This window comes from Vanessa tameamea, chromosome 29 (assembly GCF_037043105.1).
Source record: "Vanessa tameamea isolate UH-Manoa-2023 chromosome 29, ilVanTame1 primary haplotype, whole genome shotgun sequence".
NCBI lineage: Eukaryota > Metazoa > Arthropoda > Insecta > Lepidoptera > Nymphalidae > Vanessa > Vanessa tameamea.
The window spans coordinates 4,268,769-4,289,114 of record NC_087337.1 but is presented as its reverse complement, the minus strand read 5'-3'; the positions used below and the strand labels follow the sequence as shown (position 1 = coordinate 4,289,114).

At 33.0% G+C, this 20,346-nt stretch overlaps 1 protein-coding gene across 1 annotated transcript in view; it reads right to left on the bottom strand.

Moving 5' to 3' along the window:
- The window catches only part of LOC113393872 (transferrin-like), a 33,568-nt gene extending 13,222 nt beyond the window's left edge, over positions 1-20,346 (bottom strand). The window contains exon 1 of the mRNA XM_026630979.2: positions 20,041-20,346. Coding sequence (XP_026486764.1) covers positions 20,041-20,146 — 106 coding nt within the window. The 5' untranslated portion in view covers positions 20,147-20,346. The remainder of the gene's footprint in view (positions 1-20,040) is intronic.

Here is a 20,346-nt window from a genome sequence, read left to right as displayed (position 1 = left end):
AAACGAACACAATATTTAACAAAAGGTATGTATGTGGATTTAAAGCTAGTTGATATATTTTTGTATACTTACCCGCTAGTCATGTTCGGATAGTATGCGAAATTAAAAACTACCTATAGCGTACAAACGTCACCCCCAGTCTAACAACATTAACAGCCTGTAAATTTCCTCCTCTCCCACTGAGGAGAATGTTTGGAGCATATTCCACCACGCTGCCCCAATGTCGGTTGGTGTATACAGATGTGGTAAAATTTCGTTGAAATTAGACACATGGAGGGTTCCTCACGATGTTTTCCTTCACCGCCGATCACGAGATGAATTATAAACACAAATAGCACATAAAAAATAAGTGGTGCTTGCCTGGGTTGAACCCGCAATCATCGGTTAAGATGCACGCGTTCTAACAATTAGGCCATCTCAGCTCCCATTCGAAACCCTCGAGTGAATTAAAAAAAAAAGTAGCATTTGTCCTTTTCTGGTACTCAATCTATCTTTATACCAAGTTTAATCTATATCAGTTTAGACGTTTAAGTGTGAAGAGGTAACAGACCAGAGTTTTTTACTATGACGTGTTATCCTGTATAACACGTTCAATAATAACAATGTTTCATTAATCATAGCGCGTACTTTTAAAGAAATGACGGCGCATGCTGAGCGCCATCTGTTGAATTACGTCGGAACTAGATTTGACAACTACTCGTCACTGCCAAAATCTAGCGTTAGCGCAGACACAATGGCGGCATTCAACAGGGAAGAGAAACCGTCACCGTAAACGCACCGCTTACGACGAATCGCTTTTGTTCCGTGTAATCTACGATAGTTTTTGTTATTTTGTTTCATTTGTGATGTATAGTGATCATTGAGACTATTCATTTGATTTTTGGACTAAACACTGATTTTAATTATATTTGATTTTCCATAACAAAAGTGCTTTAGCTACTCACTATGGGATCAGAGGAATGTTATTGTAATAAATTATTTTATTATTTTTAACTGATTTTGACGTTTTATCTTGCTATCCGATTGCAAGCATGTCATAAAGCATGGCTAATCCTGACAGGTGATATCTCGCCTTAAGATATATTTCTTTTGGCTCGAGAAATAATTATGAGTGTTTTTTTTATGATGCGCGCGGGCACAGGCTCCTTGTTCTGTATGCCAATGGAAACGCAAACGAGCTTGTAACGCGCTCGCGTCTTGTTATTTGCTAAAAACGGTATTCCGTATGCCAAGAGTAAGAAAACCGGTGTTGAATTTAAAATATTGGAAATTAATTAGATTTTACATTGTGAAATCTCTCAAAGCATCCATAGACATGTCTTGTGGCATGCAGAATACTATTTTAGGAAAATATAACTTGGCGTGTTGGGAAAGCAAGTTTGTGTTTCTTAGTGTGTTATGACGTCATTGGGTTTGGCTCGGTACGGTTTGTGTTTTTTTTTTAATTTATGATATCGGTAAACGGACGAGCATATGGGCCACCTGATGGTTAGTGGTCACCACCAACCATAGACAATGGCGTTGTAAGAAATATCAAATATTCTATACATCACCAATGCGCCACCAATCGTGGGAACTAAGATGTTACGTCCCTTGTGCCTGTAGTTACACTGGCTCACTCACCCTTCAAACCGGAACACAAAAATACTGAGTACTGCTGTTTGGCGGTAGAATGTCTGATGAGTGGGTGGTACATACCCAGACGGGCTTGCACGAAGCCCTACCACCATTTTACTTTCAATTTAACTATATAATGTTGGATGTATCATACATAATATAAGAAATAATTCAATTAATTGTTTGTATTATTTCTTATAACAGTATCTCAGCAGGTTATGTCAGGTAGATTCTTTGGGGGGGAGACTGTAGTAATAATTAATATATATATATATATAATTAGTACCTGAACAAGACTAAGAACTCATAAGATAATATACGTTATATACGATAAAATATATAAAAAACTACATTTCATGCAACAGATGCTTAATTTTCATTGTCAGTCAAAAGGAAAAAAGACTTAAGGGCCATTATGGTGCTGACGAAAATTGAGCTGTCTAACTTAAAATTTAAAGCTCATTTCTAGTGACGTTATTAAGAAACAAAACTTACTTTATAACATCAGTATGATGTATGATACTATGTTTATTTGTGTTCGCCTCAATTTGTCGGACCTTGAGAACGTTTTAATAAACCTCGTCTTGATTTCAAGGAAAAAAAAAAATGAGGAAAATATTTCGTAACAAAATTACAAGTTACGTTTAAGTGTGACTTCAAGCCATCGCTACAGACTTCGCACGAATAGCACTCAAGTTTCGTTCAAATAGTGAATAGGGATTTGATATTAATTATTATTTATCAATTTTTAAACGTCGCTTCTCGTCTGTTAAATATTAGTAAAGTATTTTCTTTAATCGTTGATATACATAGACTATAAACAATTATCTTGGTGGTAGGGCTTTGCAAGCCCGTCTGGGTAGGTACCACCCACTCATCAGATATTCTACCGCCAAACAACAGTATTTAGTAATGTTGTGTTCCGGCTTGAAGGGTGAGTGAGCCAGTGTTACTACAGACACAAGGGACATAAGATCTTAGTTCCCAAGGTTGGCTGCGCATTGGTGATGTAGGGAATGGTTAATATTTCTTACAGCGCCATTGTCTATGGGCGGTGGTGACCACATACAATCAGGTGGCCCATTATCATAAAAAAACACACTTACATAACATTTATATTTTGTCACAATTGCTGTTAAAACACTTGGCCCTTGGAGTAGTGGTGCAAAAAGCTTATTGACTCCACCGGTGACAGGAGGGCTGATTCATTATTTGCCCAGAGGATCAGAATTACTATTCTGATTCACTGGACAAAATTCCACAAAGTCAAGTTTGTGCATAGGCAGTAACTATTTTTAATTCGTATTTGTATATATCTAAGGACTTAATGTTAATAATTCTTATGTAAATAAAATTTACATAACAGAAAATAAACTTCATTTACTTAAATGCCTAGCATCCAGCGCGTATTTTACAGAGGCTGCAATATAACGACTTAATAAAGTTACCGATCTAAATCAACTAAAGATATAACGCATCCCCGAGCCTTCTTGTGCTCCGTGCTCGGAGAAGATCTCCTCAGGGGCGAGCATATAATTGTTTATAGAATTGGTCTTGTTATTCAAAAGCTTATTTTCTCAACGTTTCTTCAATGAGGCTGGTGAGTAAACACGTGGCGGACTCCACAATGCTCGGGTTTCAGGCTACGATCATCAGCTCGACCGCTAAGGGTACGTTCCAGCCTGGTAAACACTGACAAAGCACGTATCGTTCTATTTTGATTGATCATAGGTTAAAAAGTTTTGGTTATTACAACAAGTATTTAATATTATTATTTGGTAGAGCTCGATACTTCGACTTTATCTACAAATATCTTGTTCACGGGAGACTTGTTCTCGATGTAACAAAAAATTAAAATAAAAAACATGGTAAATATCCCGTATTTAATTCTTGTTGTAATAAAAATAACCATGTTAATTTAAAATCTTATAAGGTTTTGGTTAATTGTATAAAGGTTTTTATACAAATACTTTTGGAACCCTTTAACATGTCCAGACCGTCCCGGAACTTTCTAAAACATTGTGTAGATGTATTTACAAAATAACCAATTTTAATAATACCAAATCAACATATATTGAACATAAAATGTAATGTTATATTTAACTTATATGTGGGTCCAATAAGTCTTATTACTGTACATATTAATCAGATTATAAATACTATTTTTAATTAAGTTTCAAATTTATTTGTATAGAAATCAAAAAATATTTCAATTCATTAATAAACATTCGCATTGTTCGAATTGTTACATTCGCTATGTCACTAATATCGACATCCATTTTGATAGATAACATCATAATGGCTTTTTTTTTTAAATAATGAATGCTATGAGTCACGATCATTAGGCTCAAAAATATTTCATTTGTATTTTATTTATCTATATTTGTTAGTAGTCTGTGTATTTTTTTTTGTAAAAGGTTAAGGTTGAAGATTATTAAATTTTAACATTAATAAATAAATAAAAGATATAATAAAATAAATAAAGAAATGTTGTATGAAGGTTATAAAAAAATGGCGACTAACTAAGCTCGTCAAGTCATTGGTGCTGTGTGTCTATACTTTGCGATCGTGTCGTGTCCAATAGGATTATAAGAGTATATACTTCAACACAGTTGACTAATTGTTAATCATCCGCATCGCTTCAGATAGGGGGAGAAACCGGGTTATGTGGCATTATCACCCATAAAACCACTGAAATTACCACGGATCGGAGAGGCTACGGGATCTTGTCGATATAACGCATCCGCGACCACTCCTGTGCTCCGCGCTCGGCGAAGATAGACTATAAGAAGAGAGAGAAGAAGAGCATAGACTCTCAAATAGCATTCTAGCGTACTATCAAATATTATATAAAATTATACAGTACGCCATTACATATATAATACTTACTGTAAGTATTTTACCATGTTTTTATTTTTATTTGGTGGAGCTCGATATTTCGACATTATCTACGAATGTCTTGTTCACGAGATGGTGACTGACTCGTGAACAAGAATAAAAATAACCATGTTAATTTAAAATCTTATATATATATAATACTTGTATCTTACCGAAGACATACATTATATTTAGTCATAGACTACTTTATTCATAGACACAGACATATATTTTACAACTTTTAACTAATATGATAAATTCCTAACGCATTTGTCGCGTATAAAACGGACCGCGCGTTTCATTATTAAGTACCTAATAAAGACATTTTTTCCTTATCTGTCTGTTGCTTAATGTCTAAGATGTTATTAGCAATATGACTCAGTTGTCCTCATTGCGCGGAGGACTTCCGCAGAGTACTTTAATGCTGGCTCGTGTTTTCCGCGAAGATTTCATAATCATTGAAAATGACTCGATAAGTAATTATTAAAATAAAGGAATACGAATTGGTAATGTGTACTTTTGAAGTTATTACTTCTTTTGGGAGGGTAAACAGCTTCGTTACGTAACGCGTTACGGCGCCAGCCTGTCTGGCTTCCCTACGGTGGCGGTAGACAGGCAATAATGATACTAATAATGTACATAGACAAAATTCTAATGTATTTTATAATCAATTATAGATTTTAATAATAAATAACATTTCCTTACATTATAAAATTATTGTACATAAAATTAAAGTGATAGTTTAAGCTTTTCTCAAGTTAAACAATTTCAATATAAAATAGTTCAACTTGGATTAGTCCCGACATGGGTATTTTTTAAATTAAAAAACTTAATCGTACATTTACCATAGAGTTTTGTTCTTTTTTTTATATAGATAAGCAACCTGGCAAATGGGTCACCTGATGGTACGTCGTCACCATCGCTTATCGGCACTGTAACAAATGTTAATCATAAAACCTTGGGAACTAAGATTTTATGTCCCTTGTGCCTGTAGTTACACTGGCTCACTCACAATTCAAACTGGAACACAAAAATAAACTACTTTATAATGAACAAATTAGATTATACATACTAGTAGTCAATTTAATCCGAAAGACAATAAAAGTATCGAAACATTCACTGAAAAATAAATGACTATAGACAAAAATATAAACTCAAAATGGCGCTCGCGTCCACAGACGAAAGCTTATATTTAAATTTTATGTTACATCCAAAGATGACAATTTAACGACTCTAATTACATCGTAATGATATATTTTTAATCTTATTTAATTCCTTACGAGACAATTCAAAATTATTTATAAGAATCTACTTTAATAAAATCAGTCAATTTTGATATATTATATTAAAAATAATTATATTTGTACTAGGAATAGTTTACCGAGTATTCGAATGGTTGTAATATATATTTTAACAAGATATTCACTGGACATAGAGCATACTTTTACTTTCTAACAGGGAAGTGGTTTGCGCAAATAGTCCTAAACCTGTTGACCAACTGCCATATGTTAAGACATGTATATTGACGACCTCCGTGGTCGAGTAGTGTGTACACCGGTTTTCATGGGTACGCCACTCCGAGGTCTCGGGTTCGATTCCCGGCCGAGTCGACATAGAAAAAGTTCATTAGTTTTCTATGTTGTCTTGGGTCTGGGTGTTTGTGGTACCGTCGTTACTTCTGATTTTCCATAACACAAGTGCTTTAGCTACTTACATTGGGATCAGAGTAATGTATGTGATGTTGTCCAATTTGTATTATTTGTATTTGTAACCGGCGAGTTAGAATCGATTCCGGTCAAAGCGTTTATATAGTCTCTCTTCAGTCTGTATGTCCAAATCGAGTTGAAATAACTTCCGTTGTTTATTAACTCACTTAAAATGAAAGACTTTCTTAATTGGTCTCTTATTTATGGGTGAGCCGAGATGGCCCAGTGGGTAGAACGCGTGCATCTTAAACCGATGATTTCGGGTTCAAACCCGGGCACCACTGAATTTTCATGTGCTTAATTTGTGTTTATAATTCATCTCGTGCTCAGCGGTGAAGGAAAACATCGTGAGGAAACCTGCATGTGTGTAATTTCAACGAAATTCTGCCATATGTGTATTCCCCAAACCGCATTGGAGCAGCGTGGTGGAATATGTTCCAAACATTCACCTCAAAAGGGAGCGGAGGCCTTAGCCCAGCCGTGGGAAATTTACAGGCTGCTAATGTTATGTAAAGTTATGGGTACATATTCGGTTACTCTTTATTTGTGCATCGACTTTTATTGCTTTGTTCAGTTCATTATTTCCAAGGCAGTGCCATTTTAATAATATAGATATTCCACAGTGTATATTCAGGTATAGAACGACACATCTTCCGTAGATTACTATTTATTTATTTATTTATAATACAAAACTGTATATGTTACTGTAAAAGCTCGAACTAAGGTAAATCTTAAGATTTTCCGGTAAAACCTAAGATTTTTACAGTAACATATACATATCATTACGGGACATGGTTGTCCTAATTCGATATTACAGCACATTTAACAATATTTAAAATTATTTACGTTATATATGATATAGATCAAGTGGCTGTAGTTGTGAGTTAACTCAGGCTGCAACAAAACAAATCCACCCTGTCGGCAATGACGTTGGGCGTACGTAACGTCAGGGCGTTATTACAATACGTAGCAACGGCAAAATAAAATCTATCACATCCAAATTAAGTGCATATTTAAAATAATTATCTTATTTATTAATTATAATATAAATCTTTATTAATAATTTTTCTAATAATTTCTAATGTCATATAACCAGATACATTTTGTCAAATTGAATATCGATTTGGGTTTTTTTTTTTAATTTGTCGATACTACATTCGAATTGTGTCGTACTGTAAGTTTTTAATCCTTTTCGAATGACAAATATTTATTTAATATTCCACATAGTTCGGTAACGTTAGAAATTATATCGTACATCGAGGTAACTTTAGTCTTGTTTGTGTAAGCCTGGTTCTTCTACATAAACACGTATACTTAACAATTAGTTACATTTTTTTTTAATTATCTCGATTATATTGAAGGATAAGATCAGAAATAATGTTTTCCAAAGAAGAAATCAACATAGCAGGATTAGCAGACTGAAGTGGCAGTGAGTTGGTCACGTATGTCAAAGGACTAATAGCCGTTGGAGCCGAGTTGAGACCGCGGGTCGGCACACAGCCAGGTGACTTGATGACCTGAAAAAGGTAGCTATATCCAAGTGGACAACTACTGTGATTGGTCATTACGCTGACGTCAATCTGTATAACATTTAACTGATCAAACGTTATTTCCCGTTGTTGGGTTTTTTGATATTTTATTATCTGTGTAGATGGAGTTTTTTTCTAATGCGACCTTTTTTTCCCCGCCAATTATACTTTGCAGGTTTTTGATTTTCCTCATTCGAATTCATCACAATAATTGTCTTAAATAACTATGTATAATCTCTAGACGATGCTCAAAAAACGTTTTATTAATTTTCTTAAAATTATTATCCAATAAATTGTTTTCTATCATATTTTTTGAACTGGCAATAAATTAAATAATTTGTTATTCACTCGCTTCTGGAATTTAATATTACTTAGAAAGGCAATCAAATTTAAGTTCTAATTTCGATAATTCTGAGAGTAATCGATTTTATCATAAGACTTCATGCAGTTAGTGGTCGCTGGCGGCTTCGCTTGCATTTCAGAGGTTGACGGGTTGCAGATATAAAAAAGTACCCTATGTTCTTCTTTGAGATACCAAATTTCATTGAATAGGGTTCTATGGCCATAAACGTGATAGACATTCAGACAGAGTTACTTTCGTATTTATAATATAAGAATAGACTACGCGTGTGACACGGATTCTCCCGTGCAACATGCAGAGATGTCTGTTAGAGTTAGTTTTACTTCCAAAATTCCGATAACAGTTTCGTCGACGTTCAAAACGCCACTTTTTTGCAAATCCACAGTGAATATCACAGATTAATCAAGACCTCAACCAATGATATCGCGACAATTTTCTGTCAAATGTTGTTTATTTAGTTTTTCTCCTCTTATGGTTGAAATATAATTCATAATATTAGTAATATAAGATTATTATTATTTACAAGCTAGTAAGGCGAACTTGCTGAAATCCCTATCAAAGTCAATGTCAAAGTCAAAGTCAAAAATCTTTATTCAATATAGAAGTGTTTACACTTGCTTATTGATTGTCAAAAATCTACCACCGGTTCGGAATTTAGCACCTCGGACCTGAGAAGAACCGGCGAAAGAAACTCAGCGGGATATATATATTTATTTTTTTTAACCATTATTATGTACAATGATAATTATATTTTAGTTATTTGAAGCAGCATCATCCAAATCAAGGTATTATAACTTGGATTGTCAAAATTCAAACACTCAACTAATAGACAGTCATATCGGAAACATGAGCGAGTCAAGTCAAAATCAAGACCAATACTTTATTCAAGTAGGCTTTTACAAGCACTTTCGAATCGCCATTTAACAAAACTATATTAAGTGAAGCTAACACCGGTACGGAATGTAGATCGTACCGAGAAGAACCGGCAAGAAAATCAGTAGTTAGTTGCAGTCAGTAGCATGTGATGCATATAACATATCCTGCCTGGAAGTCAACTAGGCTGGATATTTACGTCTCGTGCACATAGAATGATTATCACTGTGATATATTCTGACGCAACAGTGAGTATTCAAACTTGGTTAAAACATCCCGAAATATAAATAGTAAGGACATTGTATAAGTTTTGGTCCGACTTGGTTACTCTCGTTTTTGTTAAGGTTACCTTTTATTTACATGTAGTGGATAATATCGAAACTCTTAACGCCGCGGTCGTGCCCAAGGTCAGGCAACCGGACTCGTCCGCAACGTTTTGTTAATTCTTTTTTTTTTTGCAATGTAATATGGACAAATTATTATTTAGAGGGAAAAGACCAGCGGAATACTTTTTGTATATATCGGAGGATAGTCGGACGAATCGGATCATTTACGAAAACCTATAGGTACAATTTTTGCGAAATTAAAGCTTATCAGATCTTTACGTTCTCCGAAACGATTTGCATCTATTGGTAAAAGTTTTATGTATAACGATTTAGGCATTACGTAGAAGTCTTGCAATATATGAGCTGTAATTTCTAGAACTTCATAACAGCTTCACCCCGCCCCAACTCACACCTTTAAAGCTTTGGAGGCCACTTTCTGACACTCTCAAGTGATGACTTTCGTGATAAAAAATAAACCTATATCCTACCCCGTGACTCAAACAATTTCCATGACAAATTTCATCTAAATCGGTTCAGCGGTGTTTCGTGACGATGCATGGAAGAAGTAACAGACAGATTTAGTTTCGCATTTAAAATATTATTATTAAAAAAACAATGAGATGGCAACACTTATGCCATAAAAATATACAATATTACATACATCAGCTTTCCACTGAAACGAATTACGCAATTATTAAAATTGAAAAAGAAGACTAAAATACATAAAATCAAATAGTTAACATTATACGATTAATGAGATCAATAAACGTACACTAACGGAAATCTTACGCAATTATGAATAAAATTAAATACAATTATTAAACGAAACAAAATTAAAAAATTAAACAAAATACAAGGCATTCATGGCTACATTGGTAAATATTACAGGCTAAACATTTACACATGTCAGAACATGTTTTATAAATTGATACATAAATTTATCTTACTTACTTTATTTTTAAAAGGATACTTTTTATTTATTATTCTACTGTATTAAAAGCGATGCAACAAAAACCCTATTGGATTTATCCGTACATCGGTATTCGTTGTAAACACATAGACTTGAAACTATACAATAATAACAAGATCAAAATACGAAAGCAACAAAACGCAGGCATATAGCATATGAACAATGTTTTAATTGGTTGTTTGGGGTTATTTTTCCTCCCCATAAAACAGCGATAATGTCGGACTGATGAATGTCGGATTGAGCCGAGATGGCCCAGTGGTTAGAACGCGTGCATCTTAACCGATGATTTCGGGTTCAAACCCAGGCAGGCACCACTGAATTTTCATGTGCTTAATTTGTGTTTATAATTCATCTCGTGCTCGGCGGTGAAGGAAAACATCGTGAGGAAACCTACATGTGTCTAATTTCAACGAAATTCTGCCACATGAGTATTCCACCAACTCGCATTGGAGCAGCGTGGTGGAATATGCTCCATACCTTCTCCTCAACGGGAGAGGAGACCTTAGCCCAACAGTGGGAAATTTACAGGCTGATTATGTTTATGTTTATGTAATGTCGGACTATTAGTTTTAAGGCCCAATGAATAATATCCGATATCAATAACAGCGTTACCGTCTTTATCATCCTGAGAGCCCGAGGGCCCCAAAGAACCAAAAATTTCTCTCACACGTTTGATCTCACGTTGACTGCTATGTATATTTTCGAAAGTGATATATTTGTAAGAAATAACTAACATATTTATCAAAAAAGGCTATAAAATAGCCATAAGATTGTACAACCAATCAGATTCCTACGAATAGATAAACGAAAATTACCGCACCGTTTATTTGAAACTATACTTAAGGCCAAAAGCAAATTGTTTGTACATGGTAGTAAATATCTACCAAAAGGGCCCCGAATTCATAGGTGCCCAAGGGCCCCAGAATTGCTTGAGATGGCTCTGAATAATAGTTACTAACTTGAAGCTATATTGAAACAAATGTAAAAAAAATCGGCTTTTAAACAAATAAGTTATACGCGAATATACATAAAACACAGACGAATCAAGTCCTTCGTTCTTTCTTGAAGTTGTTACATAGGCTTGGTTGCTATTTGTAATTCAACTCACAGACACGTTTGACTCGAAGTTCCAATGGCTAGATTACTTAAATACTGATGTATCCCTTACTGTTTACATTGATTTGATATTCGAAAGAAATTCGTTTTTAATTTTACTTTACCCCCTAAAGGCCTTAACTACGTTTACCGACAAATCCACTGTTTGACAAATTTTACAATGTTATGTGGACCATAAAAGTCATAGTGATATAATGATTAAGTTCAATTATTTAGAATAATAAATAGAAAAATTAAATTAAATTAATTGCACTTTTAATTATAGGATACCTATTAAGATTTGATAAAAAATAGTTTGCTACGGTTATAACTAGAAGAATTACATTTTAATGTAAATGAAAATAAAAATGAACTGTGTTTAACTAAAAGTTGTTTTAAGTTATATAATGATTTCCTAACCGAAATTGACATTTAGGGCCAGTGCACAGATGTGCGCACAGTCACAGATGCACTCTCTATTCCCTCCCCCCTATGGAATGGAAATGAAGAAGTTTACATAATTTTTTTTTTGATACATTATAAAAATTTAGATAAAATAAAACAAACACGTGAAAGAATCGATAAAATATCTTAAGAAATAAGAAAGTTATGGGACTTTGAAGTTGGGGTTTTAAGAATAATTTTGTTATACGTGGCGTTCCGTCGTGTGACGTCATTTGACCTAGACGACACATCGGGTGTTCGCCGAGTACGTACGAAATACGAATGTATTGTTGTGTAGTTGCTCACGCCATTCGATTCGTATTTTGTTTATTACCCGATGGCAGAAGTTAAAAAAAATGCTTACAAATATTATATTGTTCCTATGTGTCAAAGCACAACATTTAAAAATCCCAATAAAATATTTTTTCGTGTACCAAATAATATAACAATAAGGAAAAAATGGTGCAAAGTAATGAAGCGTGATTTAATTGGCCCTAAAAGCACCAAATATGTGTGTGAAGATCATTTTGATGTAAGTAACTATTAATATATCTTTTGAGTCGTGAGTAAGTTTGGAATAACTGATTCAGTAAAAATATCTATATATTTTATGTAAATTTATTTAAGTGCTGTGAAAATATAATTTATTTACAGGTTGAAAATGACACAGAAAATTTAGTAAAACATCGACTGGTTGGGGGAACATTAAAGTTAAAACCCGAAATATATTCTCATAAATTTGACTGTCAAAAGGCAGTGAAACCTCAAAAAGAACGAGGAGCATATGAAAAAAGATGTCGGATTGAATTTTATGAAAGTCTTAACAAAATAAGCACCGTCGACTTCAAGTCAATCGTCTTCTATTCAATGTTTCGAAATTATTGAGTGTGATGCCATGGAGTCAGATGAAACAGAGGATCCGCTACCAGAGAACATTACATTTCCAGAATCAATCGATTCGAATCATCCAAATAAAAAGAGAAGCAAAGAGTTCAAGTAAACAACCAACAACCAGTACTAAACTAGAATCTGTTTTTTACTTATAATTAGGTTTTTTATTTATAAATCATATTTGTAAGTTAGACCATGTGGTTGGTTAAATAAACTTAAAAGGATGTACTTACTTAAAAAGTTTAACTCCTTTTATTTCAGCACTAACATAAAACGGATTTGAAGAAAAAAAGTCCATCACTGTGTATATATCAATATTAGGCAAATTATCACTTTGTCCTTTGACAAAACCTTCTTCCATTATAGTAAAATAAAAACTAAACACTAATAAATAAAAAATAATAAAACGACTTTACGTTAAAAAACACGAAAAATACTTGAATGATTCGTTTCGTGGTGCGGTGATACCGAACAGGTCAAATGACGTCACAGGCGAATCGTAAACTATAGACGTTCCGTACTAAAATACGTAAACTTTAATAATCTATTTCTAAGTCATTTATTGATGGATTTCAAAAATTCTTTCAGTGATGGATTAGTTTTGATCTATATTTTAATACCATTACGTTGAATATAATATTAACAACATCATGAAACTTCTTCATTGCGACACGACTGGTAAGGGGTCAGATCGATCAACGGCTGTTCGTGTTTTCCAAAGCATAGGAGTGTACTGCAACTTCCAGCCGTGCTGTTACTGAGAATTTTTCAACAGAAAAACCCAAATATACAGAACGTAATAACATATAGCAAAAAATGAAATATATAATATTATACAAGAATTATCAAGTGTGTAACTTTATATATAGTATATACATCAAGCTAAAGAAAACATAAATAACTATAAAAAAAAAAAATCTCAAGATGTCCAATAAGAAATGAAAACGAAACTAAACATTGGAGATTACATAATACTTATTTAAATATTGCGTTAACCAGGTTTCTCTGACGATTTAGGGTTGCCAGTTATGACATAATAAAATATCGTTTTCAAAAACTTGTCTATCCTGGTCCCGAGTTTGAGTGCAAATTACTAGTATTAAATGGCGATATTTATAAATAATAGCTTAAAATTAATTACTTATTTTTATTATATAATATGTCTAACAAGTTAATAAAAGTTGTTAATTATCTGTGAGATTATCTTAATGTCCTTATTTAGAAAAACCACATAAAAAGTGAATTCATAAATGCTAATATTTATTTTAATTTGTCATATATTAAAATAGTTTCCATTAAAAAATAAACTAACATAAAATATTTAATACGTTTGTAATGAAACATATTAATGTTTATGATAAAACTAGCTGTTACCCGCGGCTTCGCTCGTCTAGAATATGGTGTGTATTTCAGCCCTTAGGGTAAAATATCCAGAAACGCTTAAATGCGAATCAACTCATTTTTAATCGGTAGTCCAAAAATAACATTTCGAGCTTGTAACTTCAAAATGACGGCCTTCCAGACTAACCTGTATACAAAATGTCAACCTCTACTTTTTCCCTTTAGGCCTAAACTATCAAGAAACGCTTAAATACGTATCTACTCATTTTTAATCGGTAGCCCAAAAATAAAATTTCGCGCTTCTAACTTAAAAAATGACGGACTTCCAGACTAATCTATATAAGAAATGTGAACCCCTATTAACCCCTTAGAGGTAGAATATCTAGAAACACTTAAATACGTATTTAATCATTTTTTATCAGTATCCCAAAATAGAGTTTCATGTTTCTAACATAAAAAATTACGGACTTCCATACAAACGTTCAACCCCTATTTCACCCCTTTTGGGGTAGAATTTCCAAAATTCGCTCCTTAGTGGGTGTCATGATATGTTAGTTTATAAGTATACAGACTAAAATATAAGTTTTATGCTTCTAGTCCTAAAAATGACAATACTTTCAACAAGTTACAACCTTTTATCCCCCTTTTCAACCCCTTACAACACTTTTTCCAAATAAAAAGTAGCCTATGTCCTTTCTCAGGCTCTAAACTATTTGTGTACCAAATTTCATTTAAATCGGTCCAGTAGTTTCGACGTGAAAGCGAGACAGACAGAGTTACTTTCGCATTTATAATATTAATATATAAGTATGGATTACTAAAAGAAAACAACGAATTTGTTTCAATCATATAATATCCGGGGAATCCCTATCGGTTGACAGCCCTGAGTACACGACTTCACCTCAAAAACGATGACGTAAACTGAACTTGTCTTTCTCCTTCGGTCCGACCGATCGGGGAAGTCCATATACCTGTTTATGGAATCAGGAAATCGTGATTTATCATCGTTGTTATCAAGGAGAAGGAATAGTATTTCAACATGATTAATTAGCCCGCGATACTATATCCCATTACACAAAAGAGGACCTAAGAAAAACCATCCAAAATTGACATCAAACTGACGTAGTGCCATTGGTCGAGAGCTTGAATAGTCTATGATATTCACTATGGATGTCAACGGAGATTTTAACGGAAAGTTATATGTAAAATTAAATTTATAAATAAATACAGAAATAATATATCAGTAATGCACAATATAGCTGAGCTATTGTCAAATAGTATCCAATACGTAGATCTGAGTTTTGTTTATATTTATCTTTGAATGGAATAGACTTTGGTAACTCTATTTGAATTACAATAATAATAGGTATAATATGACAATGATATTCTCTTGAGTGACATCAACTGAGAATGACGTAGATGTCAGCAAATAACGTGCTCAATATATGCGCAAACAAAAGTAATTATTAATAATATTATTTTTTCTCATTTTCATCAGATGGAACGCATGCGAATCGATCGGGACCACTTAAGGCGCAGGACCAACGGTTTATACATAAACCCTTTCCGGTTTCACAGGGATACAATAAGGTTATATAAACAACTTTAATATTGAAGAAAAAACATGAAAAGAAAATTCTTGTTCTCTTCGGTTGAAGTTCTCGACTTTTCTCTACCATAATATGCATGTATTATAAATATGCCTCTTGAATCACTCTGTTTGATGATCAAAACCGCATCAAAATGCGTTGCGTAATTAAAAAGTTCTAAGCGACCAGCGTCGGGAAGCGACTTCGTTTTAAGGTATTCAGAGAATATTTAATTTTATTATTTTTAATTATATCATAGTTTCTTTTGGTGTCATGGCTATGGTAGATTATTAATATATATATCAACAGACTGCGACGTTACTAGCTTATAAGGTAGATCTAATGGTACTGGGGTTCAATATCCGGGTCGGGTATATAACTTTTTTTTTTTTTGGGTTTTTCTGTCAAGAAAGGAAATTGAACGTGTTTAATTTGTGGTATGTTTGATGGATTTACACGGATATGGATGCGTTGACCCATTGGGGTAGCGTGGTGGAATAGCTCCAAACAGTGTCCTCATAAACAGAGACCTTATGTCCGGGAAATTTAGAATCACAAGTTTCTTGTCGGTTCATTTCGGTAGAGCCTACATTCCGAATCGGTGGTAATTTTACTTTTAATATAGTTCTGTAAAACGACGATTCAAAAGTGCCTTTTAAAGCCTACTTGAGTAAAGTATATTTTGATTTTGTCTAATTAAGCTACTTTTCTCTTATATTTTTTTTTAATTTTAACTTACTTTGTGCAAAAACTATTGTGAAAAAAAATTAATTTACAAGATACACAAACAGGTTTTATGCGCTTAGTCACCGTAACCAACTTCCTATATAAGCAATTATCTTTTAAAAATCGTTTAAAAATTCGAATGCAATTGTATTGTTATAAATAAGTTTAATGTATTATATTTGAATACGGATATTGCGTTTGTTTTTTTTTTATGACATTGGTAGGCGAACAAGTAAAAGACAACAGACAACCCAAAGACATTACAGCTCGAATGAAATTTTAATCATTCTTTATAACGCCAATGCTCCAACACCTGAAACTGAGGTGTTATGTCCCTTGTGCCTGTAACATTGAATCACCGTTCAAACCGAAACACTACTATTTCGTTCGTTTCTATATTAATTTAATACTAAGTGTCGCTGTTTAGCGTTATATAAGTCTAAGTGGTACTGCCATCTACTACGAGTGATTTTATTTTAAATTATATTGGTGTTCGCGAAGTTGTCGAAATAACTCAATGATTTGAAGACAACATTCCAATTCTTATTGATAATACTTTTTTTTTTAGAAGTTCGGTGAAGAAATGACTCCACTCCACCTGATGGTAAGTGGTTGACTCCAAACACGAAGACGCCCTTACCATGTCGCCTCGAAAGATTCACGCTTCGTTAAAGAAACCCAGGTTATATGAGGAGGGGAACACGTGCTGGTAGATAATTCCATTTTTTGGTGATGCGCAGGAAAGTGTTACCAAATTTCTTCGTGCGCGATGGAATTGATGTCGGTTAGGTGGTGAGATCGGGAACCAGCACGCGTATACTCTATTCCAACCATAAGAGGAGAAAAGCCAAATAAACAACATTTGACAGAAAATCGACGCGATATCATTGGTCGAGAGCTTGATTAATCTGTGATATTCACTGTGGATTTGCGAAAAAATTGCGTTTTGAACGTCGACGAAACTGTTATCGTTATTTTGGAAATTTAAAGTGGAAATAAGTAGTTATGTGTAATAGTGTTAAATAAGTAAAGATATATTAATCATGAACTCCTAGTAGTGCACAATATAGCTGAGTTAATTAGCAAATCGCATGAAGTACGTAAATCTATGGTTTGTTTATCTTTATTGGAATAGGCTATAGAGTTGGGTATAGGCGAATTGTGAAGAAAAGCACGAATTAGAGAGAATCATACTAAAGATTGACAAAATCCTAATGAAAATAAAATGGCAGACAAATAGAAGAAATAGGTACTGAACTGTTACGTTTTCGCCTCAATGGTCTCGATTTAAAGCGGGTGGAACTGCGAATAGTAGTTTAATAATAATAATATCACATAGTAAAACATTCTGCGAATCGCGCTAAATCTTCCCGTATAAGTTTTATATGATTACTCGTTTAACAGTCCGACGTTACAAAAAATATGTCCTTATTTACTTGTTAAGTATTTGCCAAAAACTCATTTGAATAAATAGGCAAATTGTAATCAGGTGATGCGGATTCAAACTATATATTGACACAATAAACCTCGTAACTGGATCGTTTAATAATACTCTACATTCATATTCGAAGATTTGAGCTTGAAAATATTAATTATATAAATAACCTTATTATCTGTTATACAGAAATATTTGAAAACTTCTTTTTAAAACCTTAATTTAGAAGACAATTTAATTTAAAAAAATTAAAGCCGTAGCTTACTTGTTTTATCATGTTTAAAAATGTATCAATACATCCTATATTTAAGTTTTTTTTTCATGTTTGTGTCGGATGCACCTTTTTTTAAATCTTTACATATATGTTACTGTAAAAGCTCGAACTACGGTAAATCTTAAGATTTTCCAGTAATACCTAAGATTTACCGATTATGAATGGTAAATGTAAATAAAACTTTGGGATTCGAACTTTTACCATCATTCACTTGGTAAATCTTAGGATTTACATGTTAGGTTAGGCTAGTTTGGAATGGTAAAAGTCCGAAAAACTCGTCCCTTTATAATAAATACTTAAATTTACCAACTCGTGTCGGTGAATCTTAGGTTTTACTGGAAAATCTTAAGATTTACCTTAGTTCGAGCTTTTACAGTAACATATATAAAAGATAACCTTGTTTTAATTTGAAATAACCGCAAATCATAAAATGAAGTCTTTAACGGTAAAGTGAAGTCTGTACGCGATAAATTCAAAAACGATCACACGTATTTTTGTTCGGTTTTCACGAATGAATGGAATGATTCACGAGGAAGGTTTAAATGTAACATTTATTATGGTTCCGTGTAAACTGACTGAAACGGGATGATTGTTGAAGTTATCGGAAAAATGTATACCGACTAATAGATATTATGTACCTATTGTAAGCCTATAAATTATATTGTATAAAATATTTATAAGTAATCCTTAAAGGTTGTATATCTTCTATTCAATCACAGGATTGTATAAACGTAATGAATACTTTTTGGTTTGACATTAGGTTTTATTTGGTTTTATCAATAAAACAAGAAAAGGAATATTTTTGAATTGGACATGGGAATTGTTAATCTGAGTGGAAAAACGGAAGATAATGGATGACTGTAACAGAATCTGGTTAAATAAATATTGTAAACTATATTAAATATTTTTAACTTGACGTTCCCGTTCACTCGAAGCTGGGTCGTCAAAAATCTTTATTCAATATAGAAGTGTTTACACTTGCTTATTAATTGTCAAAAATCTACCACCGGTTCGGAATTTAGCACCTCGGACCTGAGAAGAACCGGCGAAAGAAACTCAGCGGGATATATATATTTTTTTTTTAACCATTTTCCATGTACAATGATAATTATATTTTAGTTATTTGAAGCAGCCTGGAGGCGATCATTTCATTCCCAAGGTATAAATATTTTATGTAGACCCTTATTGTACTGTGAAGCTGGTACTAGTATCTAGTACGCTCATATAAAATAATAAACACGTATAACGTAATCGATACTAGAATCTTAGTTTGATAATACACAATCCGATAGTGCTGATAAGGAGAGTTTTTTTTTCGACTACGGAAACAAATTAGTTTGTATAATACAGTTTTGTAACGCGTATCGATAACTTCTTAATTAGGCAACTTAAAGAATAGATCGCACCTGCGCGAAGCGACGCGGAAACACTGATCCACCCGTGTAGATCGACCTTAATATTTTTATTTTTAATTAATAACTCAAGAACGTGAGTAAGTTTTGATGTGCTATTGTTCTATTTAGGATTACATAGTCAAAAAATAGACTGTTATTTATCAGGAAGTACGTCTACGCGTTCGTAAAATTATTATATAATTTATATATTGTATAATAGTTACATTTTTATGTATTTAAAGTGTAATAATATTGTAGATAAATTAGAAATTATTTTATTAAAAAAATAATAATTGTATCTTCTACATAAGTTTCAATCTAGATGATTTTTTTTTATTTTGCCTAATAGAATACTTCGCGCTATTTGCCGTTTCCAGTATTGACTTAAAGTTATTGCTAAACCATGAGTTATTAATACGTGTCCAAGTGAAATTATTTATATTTCACTTTAATTAAATAAGTTATCAGAATTAAAAATACACATATAAAATAGATCTTGCATTAAACTTTCAAAGATTTAAATTAAAAAAAAAATAATCTACAGATTATACCTACGCAGTGAAAACTAGTTTAAAAAAGTAAAATAACTTACAGTTTCCATCAGAACCCGATCCCAGGCCTTGCAATTGAACCAATCGTACACCAACACAAAAAAATATAAAACAAAATAACTTCATTTTTATCACAGTAATTGACATTTATTTTCCCACCAAAAGTTTTTTTTTAATTATTTTGTAACACTATGACCTCTAACTTGCACAGCCAAAATATTTCATTTCAATTTAAATCTAAATTATTTTAAATATATTTTCTTAACCGCGGTCTCTACACATATTCTCTTTCAATGCCGTCTTACGACATATCGCGGTAGGAACCAGCTTCGAACTGATGCGTCAAG